Consider the following 13,175-nt stretch of genomic DNA (forward strand, 5'->3'; position numbering starts at 1 on the left):
AAAACCTTATTGCAACGGCAATTGGAGATACCTGACCAGGTTTGTGGTCAATATGAGCGTTTTCCGAGGCGTTGTGGATTTCTCCGGAGGATGTGGTGTTTGTCCGAGTATACCTCCTCTCAGACGCATGGGTAAGCCGAACATCACGATGCTCCTGATTCGACGTTCAGAATGTAGACTTGGAGTACATCTGGCGAACGATGCGGGGCAAGGAGATTGCCGACGCAGATCAACGATGCTGTGCGACACATAAAAGTGGCCTGTTCGCAGGCGACATGGAGGTACTTTTGACGAATTGTTCCATCCCCTCACCAGACTGAAGCGACCTTGAGTATTCAAGATGGCTACAAGCACTCAGACCATTACAGTGGAGCCTCAGACCCAGCCCCCGCAGGTCCAGCAAGCAGCCGCAGAGCTGAGAGCACCAGACGTTCCTCCCACTTCCACTGCAGCGCCAGACGCAACGGACGGGAACTATGGTCTGAGATCGAACTGGCCAGTCGCGCTCGATCTTGCTGGAGGAAGCTCACCTTGCCGGCTGGAGGGTGAAGTCGAGGACTTGGTCGTCCTTGGCGAGGTGCCGAAGGCCATCGATGGCAACTTCTATCGCGTCATGTGCGATCCATTCGTTCCCCCGCATCCAGACAACGTTCCCATCGACGGAGACGGCAACATCTCGGTTTTCCAGTTCCACAATGGCCGAGTCGATATGAAAACCAGATATATCGAGACAGAGAGGTACAAGCTCGAGCGAAAGGCCAATAAAGCGTTGTTCGGGCTCTATAGGAATCCTTTCTCCCATCATCCATGCGTGAGGTCTGTATCCACTGGACTGTTGTCAGCACCTCCAAATGTTAATGTTTATCAGAGCCGCGGTCGATTCGACAGCCAATACCAACCTCGTGTACTGGGCCGAGCACTTGCTAGCACTGAAGGAAGTCGCCTTACCATATGGCGTTGACCCAATCACTCTGGAAACGCGATGCTACGACCCATTCAAGCAAATCAAGTCGAAGACCTTCACTGCTCACCCGAAATATGATCCTTACAAGGATGAGCTTGTGGTTTTTGGGTACGAAGCCAAAGGTCTCGGAACCAGAGACATTGTGACTTACTCCATTGACCGCGCCGGCAAGATCAAGAACGAGTTCTGGGTCCAGGATCCACACGAGACTCCGGGGTTCATTCATGATTGCGCCATTACTCCCAACTGGCTCATTCTATTCGTCTGGCCGTTCGAGGCCAATGTTGCCCGGATGCAGAAAGGCGGACATCACTGGGCTTACGACTACAGTAGAGGCCTTACATTGATTGCGGTTCCTCGCGATGCCGCGAATCCTAAAGCTCCAGGCTGGCAGCCGAAGGAGGTCCGCTCATACGACTGGAAGAACTGCATGCCGATCCACACTGCCGCAGCATGGGAAGAAGATGGCCTCATTTTCATTGAAAGCTGTCGTGTGCACGACAATGCCTTTCCATTCTTCCCTCCTGACGAGGAGAACCCTCGCATGCCAGCCGCAGACACTAAAGCCGACTACGTTCGTTGGAAGATCGATCCCACGCAGCCCGATCGCGCCGACCTTGAGGATCCTCAGATCATTCTCGACGTCCCATCTGAGTTCCCGCGCATCGACGAGCGTTTCATGAGCTCAAAGTACGATATCGTCTGGATGAACGCCTTCATTCCCAAGAAGTCGGATGGCGGAAAGAACGTCTTCCACGGGCTCAACGGCATCGCGATGCACAGCAACAAAACTGGTGAGACTCGCTGGTTCTATGCAGGAGACAATTCGCTTGTGCAAGAACCGATCTTCGTGCCGAGAACGGATGACGCGCCAGAGGGTGATGGATGGGTGATCGCGTTGGTGGAGAGGCGAGAGGCTAACCGCTGTGATGTGGTGGTGTTGGATACTAAGAAGTTCGAGACTCCCGTGGCGATTGTGCAGTTGCCTTTGCATGTGAAGGCACAGATTCATGGTAACTGGGTGCCTGCGAAGTCGCTGGGCGGATATAAGCCCATCATCAAGCCTGTTGAGGTTTGGGGCATTTCCGGGCAGGGAGCGTTGGAGGCATTTTAGTAGTAGCTTGATATAGCAGTCGCTCAGCTTCAATTGCAGACCGCCGTTACCTTTTGCACATTTCGACAATAGTGACACTTCAAGCAGTGTGTTGTGGCAGTCGCGAAGGAAGAGGGAGAGGTTCTCGGCTGAATCTGCACCGGTCAAACATTCATCCGAGCCGACAGCTTCCAGCAACTTTCGTCTCGAAAATTGTAGAACTGATCGCCCACTCGCCGACCGCCTGTCTTCGCCCAACATGTCGTCCTTCTTCACTCTGCCCGCTTCGCAAAAGAAGCGGAAAAGAGCTCAAGACTCTGCTCCCACGAAATCCTCGAAAGCGCCCTCCACCAAACCACGAAAAATCCGCGACGAATCCATCTCTGGCTCCGAAGATGAGGACGACGACGAACACCAATCTTCTCGCAATCGCGCGCTAGACGTTCACAGCTCCGACGAAGAATCTAGCGATGACGAAAACGAGGATGTCGCTTCTAAGCGGATCCGCCTCGCGGAGCAATACCTCGCCAATACGCAGAAGGAAATTCTCGATGAGGCCGGATTCGACGCTGCGGAGATTGACAAGGAGAATCTGGCGAGACGGATGGGAGAGAGATTGAAAGAGGATACGGCAGAATCGAAGGGGAGGATATATCGCTGGATTAGTGGCGACTTCGAATGGTCGCGTGCCGAGAGAACGCAGTGGAGGTTTCATCAGAAGAGTGTGACAAGTGTGGCGGTTTGCGAGAAGGATGGCGTGGCGTATACGGTTGGCAAAGATTCTGTATTGGCGAAGTGGAAGTTGCCTGAGGTGGTTGGAGAGGAAGAGGAGGGTGAGAAGAAGAGGAGTCGGAAGCCGAAGTTACTTGCTGTGAACAAGAGGTTTGGCGAGAAGACGAAGGGAATAGAGCAGCATAACAAAGCCATTCGTTGTGTGGCAGCGAGTCAGGATGGCAAGTTCGTGGCGACGGGTGGGCTGGACAAGAAGTTGATTGTATGGGATGCGGCGACATTAAAGCCGCTGAAGACGTTCTACTATCAGAACTGCCATCGCGACTCGATTGACAGCTTGTCATTTCGGCGGGGTACGAATCAGTTGTTCAGCGCGAGTCGAGATCGGACGGTCAAGATTTGGAGTCTGGACGAGTTGACGTACGTTGAGACGTTGTTTGGGCACCAAGAAGAGGTGGCAGACGTGTCAGCCCTGGCACAGGAGAAGTGTGTTACCGTGGGAGCAAGAGACAGGACAGCGCGATTATGGAAAGTGGTCGAGGAAAGTCAATTGGTGTTCAGAGGAGGCGGAGCTCCCAAGCAGTCGAAACAAAAAGCAAAGGACAACGACAGCGGGATAGACGTCGGCGATGACTACGAAATGCCACACGAAGGCTCAATGGACCGCGTGGCGTGTCTGGATGATGATACATTTGTGACAGGCTCGGACAATGGCTCACTAGCACTATGGAATGTCCACAAGAAGAAGCCTGTTCATGTGTACCCGCTTGCACACGGAATGGACCCGCCTCTGCCCTTGTCAGAAGTGAGCGCAGAAGAGGTGCCATCAGAAGAAGCAAGGACGAAACCCCAACCACGATGGATCACGGCCTTACGAGCGATACCCTTCTCCGATGTATTTGTATCTGGATCCTGGGATGGTTATGTACGAGTATGGCGGCTCAGTCAAGACAAAAGACGCATCGAACCCTTGGGCAGAGTGGGCTGCGTAGAAAGTTCTGTCGAGAACTTGCTCGATGAATTTGGGCTGAGCTCCGCGGAGCTTTCGAAAAGTGCGCTACAAGCTGTGATCGATAGCACGGAAAAGCATGGCGTGGTTTCTGGCATCGTCAATGACTTGGCGATTGCGGACCGCGGCGAGAGGGCCAAGAATGGTGTTCTGGTCATCGCTGCAGTGGGAAAGGAGCATAGACTGGGCAGCTGGAAGGTTCAAGAGGATGGCAAGAATTACTGCGTGCTCTTCGAAGTGCCCAGGAAAGTGGTGAACAGCGAAGAGTCTGCGGATAGTGCAGAGGCTGGTGGCGAAGAGGATGGAGGCGACTTTGGTGGATTTGACTGAAAGAGAGCATCAGACGTCAAGATTTCAATGCATTTTTCGCCTACCAGGACTTCTTCAGGCCAAAATTAACGAGGCTGCTGGCTACGAGAAGCGGGTTCTGCATCATCGCGGCAACACGCTTATTGCTCGACCTGGGCTTAACACATTGCTCACTCCACGCGGAACTCATGGTCTCCGAAGCATCTTCCTGCGCTGGGCATAGTCAAGTCCTTATACTCGTGTAGATAATATTGTACAGCCCATTAACCAAGGCCCCCATTTATGTGCCGATCTTATCTGCACACCCACCAGATCCTCTTTCAATGCGATAATGTTGGTCAGCACGCAAACTGCTTCCAAGCGATGAAGAACGGCCCTTTGGCAAGTGGGGTCAAGCATTGAGAGCCGACGCTAACGCCCTGAAGCTATTTGGAGCTCACCTTTTAGCCGACTTACTCTCAGCCGTCTTCTCTGCTTTGGATTTTCTACTGCGACTATCATCCACACGGTGTCTCTCAGAAGTATCTTGACCAAGCGGAGAACAGTAACGCTTCAAAGCAAAGTCTCCTCTCGAGCGAGCGGCATCCTCAGAGTTGCTCATTCCACCTACAATAGACATTTAGTCGACAAGCTACATTCAAGCACTTTCTCAGGTCAAGAACCGAGTCACCTCGTTGCTGTTCCAGTCAGCAGAGGACCTTCGAGCAATTCGATCGATCCATTTGACACAAATTCCTGACAGCTACAATGCCATCCCCCAACCTCTTCCTCTGGGACCACCCCATGTCCTCCTACGCCCAGAAAATCCGCATGGCACTCCGGTTCAAAGGCCTTCCCTTCGAAAAGGAAACTCCACCTAACCTAGGCTCCGGCGAGGTCAATGCGTCGTTCCTCTCCGCAGGCCCACGCATGGAAGTTCCTGCTCTTGTTGTCAACAAAGGCAGCGGAGAAGCAGAATTCAAGATCTTCGACTCCACAGCCATCATGATGTACCTCGAAGAAGCTTTTCCGGAATCTCCCAACATGCTTCCCCGTGATGTAAAAGCTCGCGCTGAAGCGAGGATGATCGAAGAACTTTGCGATACACATTATGAAGCGATTAATTGGGCTATGGGAGAGATAAATTGGTTCAAGAGAGCTGAGGGCTCTGAAGCTGAACGGCTTGTTGCTGCTGCGAAAGAGCAGACCGCTCAGATTCTAGCTTGGCTTGAAGGTAAACTTGGAGAGAAGAAGTTCTTCAATGGTGATGGGGGAATTGGTTATGCGGATTTTTGTGTTGCGCCGATTTTGAATCGGAGTGTTATTAATGGGATGGGACCGGCGAAGGGCTCGAAGTTGCAGCTGTGGCATGAGAGGATTAGTGAGATTGAGTGTGTGAAGAAGACGTATGCAGAAGTGGAGGCTGCGGCGCCTTTGATGAAGAAGATGGGGCCTGATGCGTGGAAGAAGGGAAGTGGGAGGAGGAGAGAGTATAGAGATCATCGGTTGGAGTGGTTGGTAAAGAATGGGGCTATCAGGATTGTCTTGAAGGGTCTGGAGGATGAGAATATCAGGTTTTCGTGGCCGCATCCGGCGTCTGGTGGAGAGGGAGGAGGCAAGTTGTAGGCTGCCTTCTTCGAGGTATTTCTCCCCGGCTGCTGAATGTTCGGCGGCTCTTGTCGCGGGCTTGCTTGACTTGGCAGATGCTTGAAATTCGGCTTATATTCAATATCATACATCGTCGTTGAATTGCAAAGATGCCGTGGGCCTTCGAGTCATGCGTTTGGCTCGCTGAGCTTGCCGAAGAATCGAGATCAATCTCTAGACCGCTGAGTTGGGAATTAGGGTTGGCGGGTCTCGAGTGAGATGCACGATTACTTGCGCTGGATGACCTTTTTGTGGCGCCTCAAGTTGGACCTAATCGGCTACATCCAAGTACAATTCCCTCATTCGGCTCGCCTACTAACACGAATAGTCGAAGTATCTCGCAAATGTCACACAAAATGCCAGAGATCCCTGCTATTGGCCAAAGCCTCAAACCTGAAACCTTGGCATATGGTTCCTTCCGCTCGTGTCACTTCGTCTTCGAGGTCGGCGATCCCAGACTTATCGCTCCATGTGCAGTGACCATCCCTGCGATTGCGCCGCAATCGTTCGGCTCCCCATGAAGTAAGATCAGATCATTCAAGAACTTGGAAAATCTTGACATGAAACGACTTTGGAGGACCTCACCTCTCTTTTGCACTGTCGTTTTTATCTTCATATCGCAGGTGTGGGCACGATGGGCAGGCCAGAGGAAGAGCAGTATCAGCGGACGATAGACATTCTGTGTCAGGAGAGCCAGACTCCTCAAGAGGAACTCACAGATGACATGGCTATGGCGGATCTGCTGACAGATCCTTTGCTTTCGGTGGCGATCAGCGCGCGATTGAAGAAAGAGCTGCAACTCGATGTTAGCGCTGATGATCTGGTCAATCTGAGAGCTATTGGTGATCTGAAGACGACATTATTGGGCAGTGGGAGACATGAAATGCTACCTTTGTCGTTGACAACGTCGCCATCGGATTGCTCCAATTCAAGACTTCCCAGGACACCAGAGGATCTGGCCATCCCAATGCGGTCCATCTCAATGGCCAACGGGGGCATGAAATCAACAGAGTCGCTCAACTCGCCAATGATTAGCACGCCTGTGGAGAGAATAGCACGATTAGGAACGCCTTCGTCTACTTCCATGGCCACACCTTTAGAAGAGCTCGAGCCGTGGGCAGTAACACCGCCTCCAATATCACGCGAGCCATCGCCTTCGATTCGGATTGCCACGTCACGCGATGCATCGCCTGCGATGCCGACAGCAACATCCGTAGTCATGCAGGGACGGCCGGGGACGGCGTCCAGGGCAGTCTTTTTATTCCCCGATGGATCAGGGAGCGAGCGGTCGTACGTCAACCTCCCTCGTATTGCCCTCGATGTGGTCGTTTATGGATTACAGTGTCCCTTCCTCAAACGACCAGCTGATATGATGTGTTCATGGGATGGCCTGGTCGAAACTTACATCACGGAGATTCATAGACGTCAGCCTGAGGGTCCATACGACTTCGCTGGATATGCCGCGGGAGGCGCTCTCGCTTTTCGTGCAGCGCAGCTTCTGGTTGCTCGAGGGGCGAAAGTCAATAGCATGACACTTATCAACAGTCCGGTGCCCGAGACATTAGGCCATTTATCAGATGAGCTGTACGAGTACATTCGCTCAGTGCGCGACTGGAGGTACGGAGGGCATATTCCAGAATGGGTGCTTCCACATCTCAAGGCTTTCACCAAGGTCCTGAATTCGTATCGGCAAAGTAGGTGTGGCATTGGTGCAGTGAAGAACGTGCGAATTTTGTGGGCTGGACGTGGAGTTCCCGACGAAGCTCCGCCGCCGCCTCATGCGCTTTCCGACGGGGAGAAGAGCGTCATCAGGTTTCTGACAGAGGCGAGACGTGACTTTGGGCCTGGTGGATGGGAGGTGCTGTTGCCCGGCAGTGAAATCTGGTGCGGGAAGCTCGATGCAGACCATTTCGAGATGATGGTAAGTTCATTAGCACGAACGTCGTTCCTCCTCTCGGCCGTGATCTGGACAGAAACAGAAGATCGCTAACCCATTTCGTGCCTTTCCAGAGCTCCGAGTATGCACCGCAGATTTCTATTTGCATTGCAGAGGCCCTGCAGTAGTCAAACTGCTGGAGAGCTTGTATGAGCTGGCATCACGAGACCTGGAAGATCCGGGGCTAGTCGTGTCAATGCATGGTCACTCGACTAGATGCCTGGGAAACCCATCGGGGCAGGGATGCACTGCTGCCGCGATTCGGACTTTTGCGCTCCTTGCACGGACACATAGCATACCGAGTACACTAGTATGCTTAGTGCGTTCTGCAGAGCTTGGGTTAATTGCTCTTTCTCTGCAGACTCCTTGTTCATATCGTGGAAGGGAGTGCCCGTCAGGTCAAGGGAGCATTTTCCTGAAAGGTGGGACGCATGGCTCCTTCACTGATCTTATCTGAACTTCCCGAGATCATGATGCGCCGGAATTGCGGCACAAAGTGCGTAGGTTTAGATTTGATTGTCGATGAAGGGATGTACGAGAGTGTCAACTCTTGGGAGGCGTCGATGAAGGAGTGGTCGTGGACGGATCAGCCGCCGATCGCCACAGAAACGGTGGGCGGGATGAGCCGTACAACCTTCTTTTGACCACCAAGTCCAAGTCCCGTGAACTTACTTTGTTCCCCCAGTCTCGAGATCTCTGGGATCGTGCGTCACACGCTCGCCGCTCTGCTGACATTTCGACCCGTAACTCACCAGCAACCACTACGGAGACGTCATGTTCTCCGAGGAACACTCACTCGGCTCCGTCACGCACGCGCAAGACTGGCAAGCAAGGACTTCATCAAAGTAAAACATCCCCAGGGCCCGGAACTGGCTGAAATGCTTGGCCTTTGGAGCATTAGGGCAGCGGAACCATCGATTTGAAGGTTCGTGGTCAGTTATCTCACAGTCGGAGCTTTGTGCTCGTCACCCGATTGACAGTCACTCTTCGTCGCCATTGGCAATCGAAAACTTCTGGCCGTCGGCCACCCTCAGGCAGCTCGACAAGCGGGCGCGACAAAGCGCTCCACTGGATACGCCGCTAGCAGGGTGAAGCGCTTATTAATATCCGGCGAGCGCTCCTCCGTCATTGCAGTAATGTGCGTCGGAGAAAATTCCTGACCAGCTCAACCAACATCAAAGATTGTATTAAGGTTATGAGCAGATCTAGGGAGTATAGCCGGTTCGAAGTCAAAGCTCCTCTCTCAAGCAACGCGCCGCGCGTGCCGCAGTTATAACGTGGTAAGGGACGCGCTGTCATTGCACGAATGCTCGAAAGACTTTGCAGGCATTTCAACATGTCGACATTTTTCATTTCAGAGGGACGTCAGAGGACCGGGACCATTTCGATACGGACGAGATCATGCAGCACAGGACTTTGCGCAACACAGTCCATTTTTGCTTAAGTTTTGACAGATCACAGTGAATCGCACACACTGTCCGGCGATAATGGGGAATGTCACTCAGGTTCCTGGCTGGAGAGTGTTGACCATGTTGATCGACTCCTAGTGGTATCCGTACCCCAGTCGCCACGCGCAGACTTGCGGCTTAGATCGAGCTTCGGGAGTGGCGTGACTTGGGTCATTGTCGCCCTCCTCTGCCGGCTTGTGTATGCTCCAGAACTCCCACGAGACACGTTACGAAAGATCCCACGCCGAGAAAACTGGACCCCATGTAGTGTGTGGTCCCTATGACCCTTCACCGCTGCAAGTACGCCGCATAGGACCGCCTTCCTTGACTTGAAAACGCCAATGGCATTGGCGCAAGGTCACACACAGCTTCTATTCCCGACATACAAGCGCATTTGGAAGCGATGACAGATTGCTCAGTCTGCAGGGGCTTCTCTGGTAGTCATGGAGCTCGAAGTAACATGTATATCTTGTTCCACACTGCTGGTTCCGTTGTTGTCACCTCTGTGAACCTCTTCACTCCTGGCTGCAGATCCCCTAATCCGAGCGTCCTAGGGTATCATGTCTACTCCAACTATCAAGTACCGAGCTGCATGCGATCACTGCTCAGCTACCAAGATCAAATGCACCCAAGAACGGCCCTCTTGTGCGAGATGTCGTACCTTGGGGCGTGACTGCAATTACAGCCGTTCGCTAAGAGCCGGCAAGCCTCCCAGATCAAGTCAAGGTCTCAACAAAAGGATTGCGAACGCTCCAGTTCTACCACGAAGAGGACCAGCTTCAGAACCACCACAGCCTGTGAACGGCGGGCCTCTGGGCCACGGGCTGCCGGTGCAGATTGCGTACCCGATCTCCGGCCACACACCCAGGACCGAACCGGCATGGTCTGCAACATCCTCACCATACCCATCACCTCCAGATATGCGTGCATATGGCAGCGCAGAACCGACTTTCTTTCAAGACGTTCATACAGCAGATTATAGCTCCGTCAACACGCCCATGGAACCAGAATGGTTTTTTGACTTCAACAATGCTTCATTACCCAGTGAAAGCCCTCTAGTCAGAGCGGACTCCCGCGAGCCAGCACAACAACCGAGTCCCATGTCAGACACCAGGCACTCCGTCTGCTTGCCCCAATCAGCAGACACGAAAATGTACAGCAACGGGTTCAACAATACCTCGCAAGATTTCATTCCAAACTCACCCACTTCACCCGCTGTAGACCAGTGTCTACGAACTGCGACCGAAACTCTCAACAGGCTCTACGAAATTCCATACGCACAAGTCGACCACGAGACAAAACAGTACTCTATCGATCAAGTCCTAAGCAGCACCTCACGCGCTGTACAGATCTGCCACGATCTCATATCTTGTCCTTGCGTAAAAGATTTCCACCTACCCATCGCGATTGCAACACTGGCGTCCAAGGTTCTAAGCTGGTACCAAACAGTCGCTTGTATCCGAGACCCAAACACCGCGATGCCTACCTCCGATGGCAAAGCTTCTTGCAGGGAAGTGGTTGTGGATGAGCAGCTTGCGCTGGGAGCGTACAAGCTTGATGGAAGTATGGGATGGGTGCTCAAGAACCATATTGTTCTTGGTCAAGTCCAGCGATTGAAGGAAGTTGTCGATCGCTTTGAGGCGCAATTCTGCGCTGAGAGCTCAACGAAGCAGATGGCAGAGGGAGGAAAGTTGTACTCGGGTATTGGAGACTTGTTGAAGTCGAGATTACAGTTCACCCTGCATGAGATAGAGACGAGGTTGAGGGGAAGTTCGAGTTGACGTCAGGAGATCTTGGGAAAATGGGGACTGCAATTGTTGTACAAATAAGTCATTTTGTGCTATTTGATGGGACAGTACTGGTTAAGGAAGGTCTGCATCTTACTGAGATCATGACATGCTGCTGCATTGATCTGGAACTAAGTGCTAGAAATCATAGCTTCGCAAAATGCATGCATATGCTTTTGCTCGCCAACATGTGATTAAAAGATCTTCCGCTTCCATCTCCAGGTATCGACTTGCTTGTCGACAAGTGGGATGAGAGAGTCATCGCTACGAGAAAGACCAGTCCTCCGAACTGTTCTTGTCCACTGTACTGAGCCAGCTTAGGATTTGGTACACACATGAGTGGTCTCGTGAGCAGTCGTTTAATCCACATGCACCGGGAAAGCAGGAGTGGACCCAGCCGCGGGCCACTGCGGGAAGTAGTTTGTGTAGTACTGGCGCTCTCGATGGCCGCCACAACTGTTAAACACTGCATCGTCCTCGCGATTCCTTTGAATAGTTGTGTTGGTATTGACGTCGACGCTCTGTATGTACAGGAGGATGTCGGGAATCTGTGCGCCGTCTGCAGTTCGAGCGCCAGAGTCCCATACCGTGATGGAAGATACCACGCAGGGCCCGAAACGAAATTTATGCCGGGTGAGAAAATAAGTTGCGCTATTGACCATCGCGGACGTGAGCATGAGATCATAAGCTTCTGTGCCAATCGGGAACGTTTCGCCAGGTCTTGGTCTCAGGCCAGACTCAAACCGAGAGTTGAGGCTGGATTGCAGTGCTTGTAGTGTCAGGTCGGATGCTCGAGCTTCGGGAAAGTATATCCATTGGGGGGCTGAGTAGAAGAATCCAGGATGCTTCTTCGGGTCGGTCGCTGGGATCTTGCTCAACTGAGCATACATGAGATATGCGACGTCTGACCAATGTGAGAGCTCAGCATTTCCCCCAATGGGATAGAGATCGGGGGCTACGGGTGGTCTTTGTCCTCCATCCCAACCATCTGGTCCGTAACCTGAAACGCCCACTGCAAAGCGATCAGTTATTCAACCGCAGTACTCGTCTCCTCAAGGACTTACCCAAGATGTCAATTGCAGGATTGACAATGATCTGATAGTTCAAGTCTGAATTCTCCTTTCGCCAGTCTTCGCCGAACCATCGGAATGGAACTTTGGCATGATAACCAGACGTGCGCCCATTTTCAGGTGGATACAAGTTTGTCAGTCTGGTCAGCTTGGCGTGAATTTGCGTCTGATCGAATGCAGTTGAGCTCCATCCATCCCGCCCCCGATCGTCTAGCGTGAAAGTGGCCTGTCCCCGGTCGGGTGTTTGGTTGCTGATCATGGCATCAACGATCATTTTGGCACTCGCTTCATACTCCGCTTCGAGCTGCGGGGACAGAGGGGCGATAGGTGTGCGCTTCGGATGCTGTATCTCAGCATTGAGGCTAACAGTTGCAGGACTTGGGGCCTTGGCAGGGCATCGCCCCGAAGAGATCGCATTTCCTCGAGCGATGATTGGTCCTGCGGAGTCATCGTGGCCAGTAGGTGCGCCGAATACAATGGCGAGTAGGCAAAGCAAGCCAAGAAGGTGACGAGCTCTTGTCAAAGCTCCTGCTTCCATGGTCATAGTAGTCAGTGCTTGGTAGCGTAATGGTGATACTTGCAGAAAGCCTTCGAGTGTGCCACTGACAATATGAAGGATAAAATACAGCGGTGTGCTCGTATTTGCAAGTCTGCGAAGGTCAGATGATTAGAAAGGTCGCTACTACTCTATACCTCGTGGCAATAAGTCATGTTGCAACCACAATCTGTGGTGTGCCGCAAACAGGCATGACCAGTTGTATGATGCTGATGGCACTGTCAAAACTATGCCTCTCACATGGTCCGTCAGGACACCGTCGCCCGTGACGCGTGAAGCACATCGCCATGTTTGGTCCGCGTGGGCTATTCGTTCGTGCACAGCGAAAGGTAGTACACCACGTGGTGAGCATCGTACGGCCGACGCGACATATTCCTAAAGTGCCATTCACGCTCCACGGCGGAGTCCTGGTCCTGCCTGGAGTAGTTGGGGCTTATACGTGCGAGATCGCATCGCTGCTTCGCTTTGACAGGAGAGCGTACTTGAAGTAGGCTTGCGGCCGTTCGTTCTTCGCAGGCACAACATTCAAGGGGCACATTACTCCGTGGTGCTTGTGACTAGACGCAGACTGCGTCGGCCGTTATTCTTTGGAAGGTCATGTTGTGATAGGTGAGTTGCAATGCAACTGTTAGCTCACCTCAGAAA

General features: G+C 52.6%; 6 protein-coding genes across 6 annotated transcripts; 5 read left to right on the plus strand and 1 right to left on the minus strand.

The window, feature by feature from the left end:
* Nucleotides 1-340: 340 nt before the first annotated feature.
* On the plus strand, nt 341-2,078 carry CKM354_001223300 (uncharacterized protein; the record flags this gene model as incomplete). Its single annotated transcript, XM_044807750.1, has 2 exons — nt 341-816; nt 869-2,078. The coding sequence occupies 2 exons, from the start codon at nt 341-343 to the stop codon at nt 2,076-2,078; spliced, it is 1,686 nt and encodes a 561-aa protein (XP_044663685.1).
* Nucleotides 2,079-2,316: 238 nt separating this feature from the next.
* CKM354_001223400 (uncharacterized protein) lies at nt 2,317-4,128 on the plus strand (the record flags this gene model as incomplete). Its single annotated transcript, XM_044807751.1, has 1 exon — nt 2,317-4,128. The coding sequence occupies one exon, from the start codon at nt 2,317-2,319 to the stop codon at nt 4,126-4,128; it is 1,812 nt and encodes a 603-aa protein (XP_044663686.1).
* A 726-nt stretch (nt 4,129-4,854) lies between these two features.
* Nucleotides 4,855-5,712, plus strand: CKM354_001223500 (uncharacterized protein; the record flags this gene model as incomplete). The annotated part of the gene is made up of 1 exon (XM_044807752.1): nt 4,855-5,712. The coding sequence occupies one exon, from the start codon at nt 4,855-4,857 to the stop codon at nt 5,710-5,712; it is 858 nt and encodes a 285-aa protein (XP_044663687.1).
* Nucleotides 5,713-6,367: 655 nt separating this feature from the next.
* CKM354_001223600 (uncharacterized protein) lies at nt 6,368-7,797 on the plus strand (the record flags this gene model as incomplete). Its single annotated transcript, XM_044807753.1, has 2 exons — nt 6,368-7,654; nt 7,744-7,797. 2 exons carry the CDS (start codon nt 6,368-6,370, stop codon nt 7,795-7,797), a joined length of 1,341 nt encoding a protein of 446 aa, XP_044663688.1.
* Nucleotides 7,798-9,677: 1,880 nt separating this feature from the next.
* Nucleotides 9,678-10,898, plus strand: CKM354_001223700 (uncharacterized protein; the record flags this gene model as incomplete). The annotated part of the gene is made up of 1 exon (XM_044807754.1): nt 9,678-10,898. The coding sequence occupies one exon, from the start codon at nt 9,678-9,680 to the stop codon at nt 10,896-10,898; it is 1,221 nt and encodes a 406-aa protein (XP_044663689.1).
* Nucleotides 10,899-11,263: 365 nt separating this feature from the next.
* Nucleotides 11,264-12,512, minus strand: CKM354_001223800 (uncharacterized protein; the record flags this gene model as incomplete). Its single annotated transcript, XM_044807755.1, has 2 exons — nt 11,264-11,916; nt 11,969-12,512. The coding sequence occupies 2 exons, from the start codon at nt 12,510-12,512 to the stop codon at nt 11,264-11,266; spliced, it is 1,197 nt and encodes a 398-aa protein (XP_044663690.1).
* Nucleotides 12,513-13,175: the final 663 nt, after the last annotated feature.

The sequence above is a fragment of the Cercospora kikuchii genome, assembly GCF_019650295.1.
Source record: "Cercospora kikuchii DNA, contig_00009, whole genome shotgun sequence".
NCBI classification, from domain to species: domain Eukaryota; kingdom Fungi; phylum Ascomycota; class Dothideomycetes; order Mycosphaerellales; family Mycosphaerellaceae; genus Cercospora; species Cercospora kikuchii.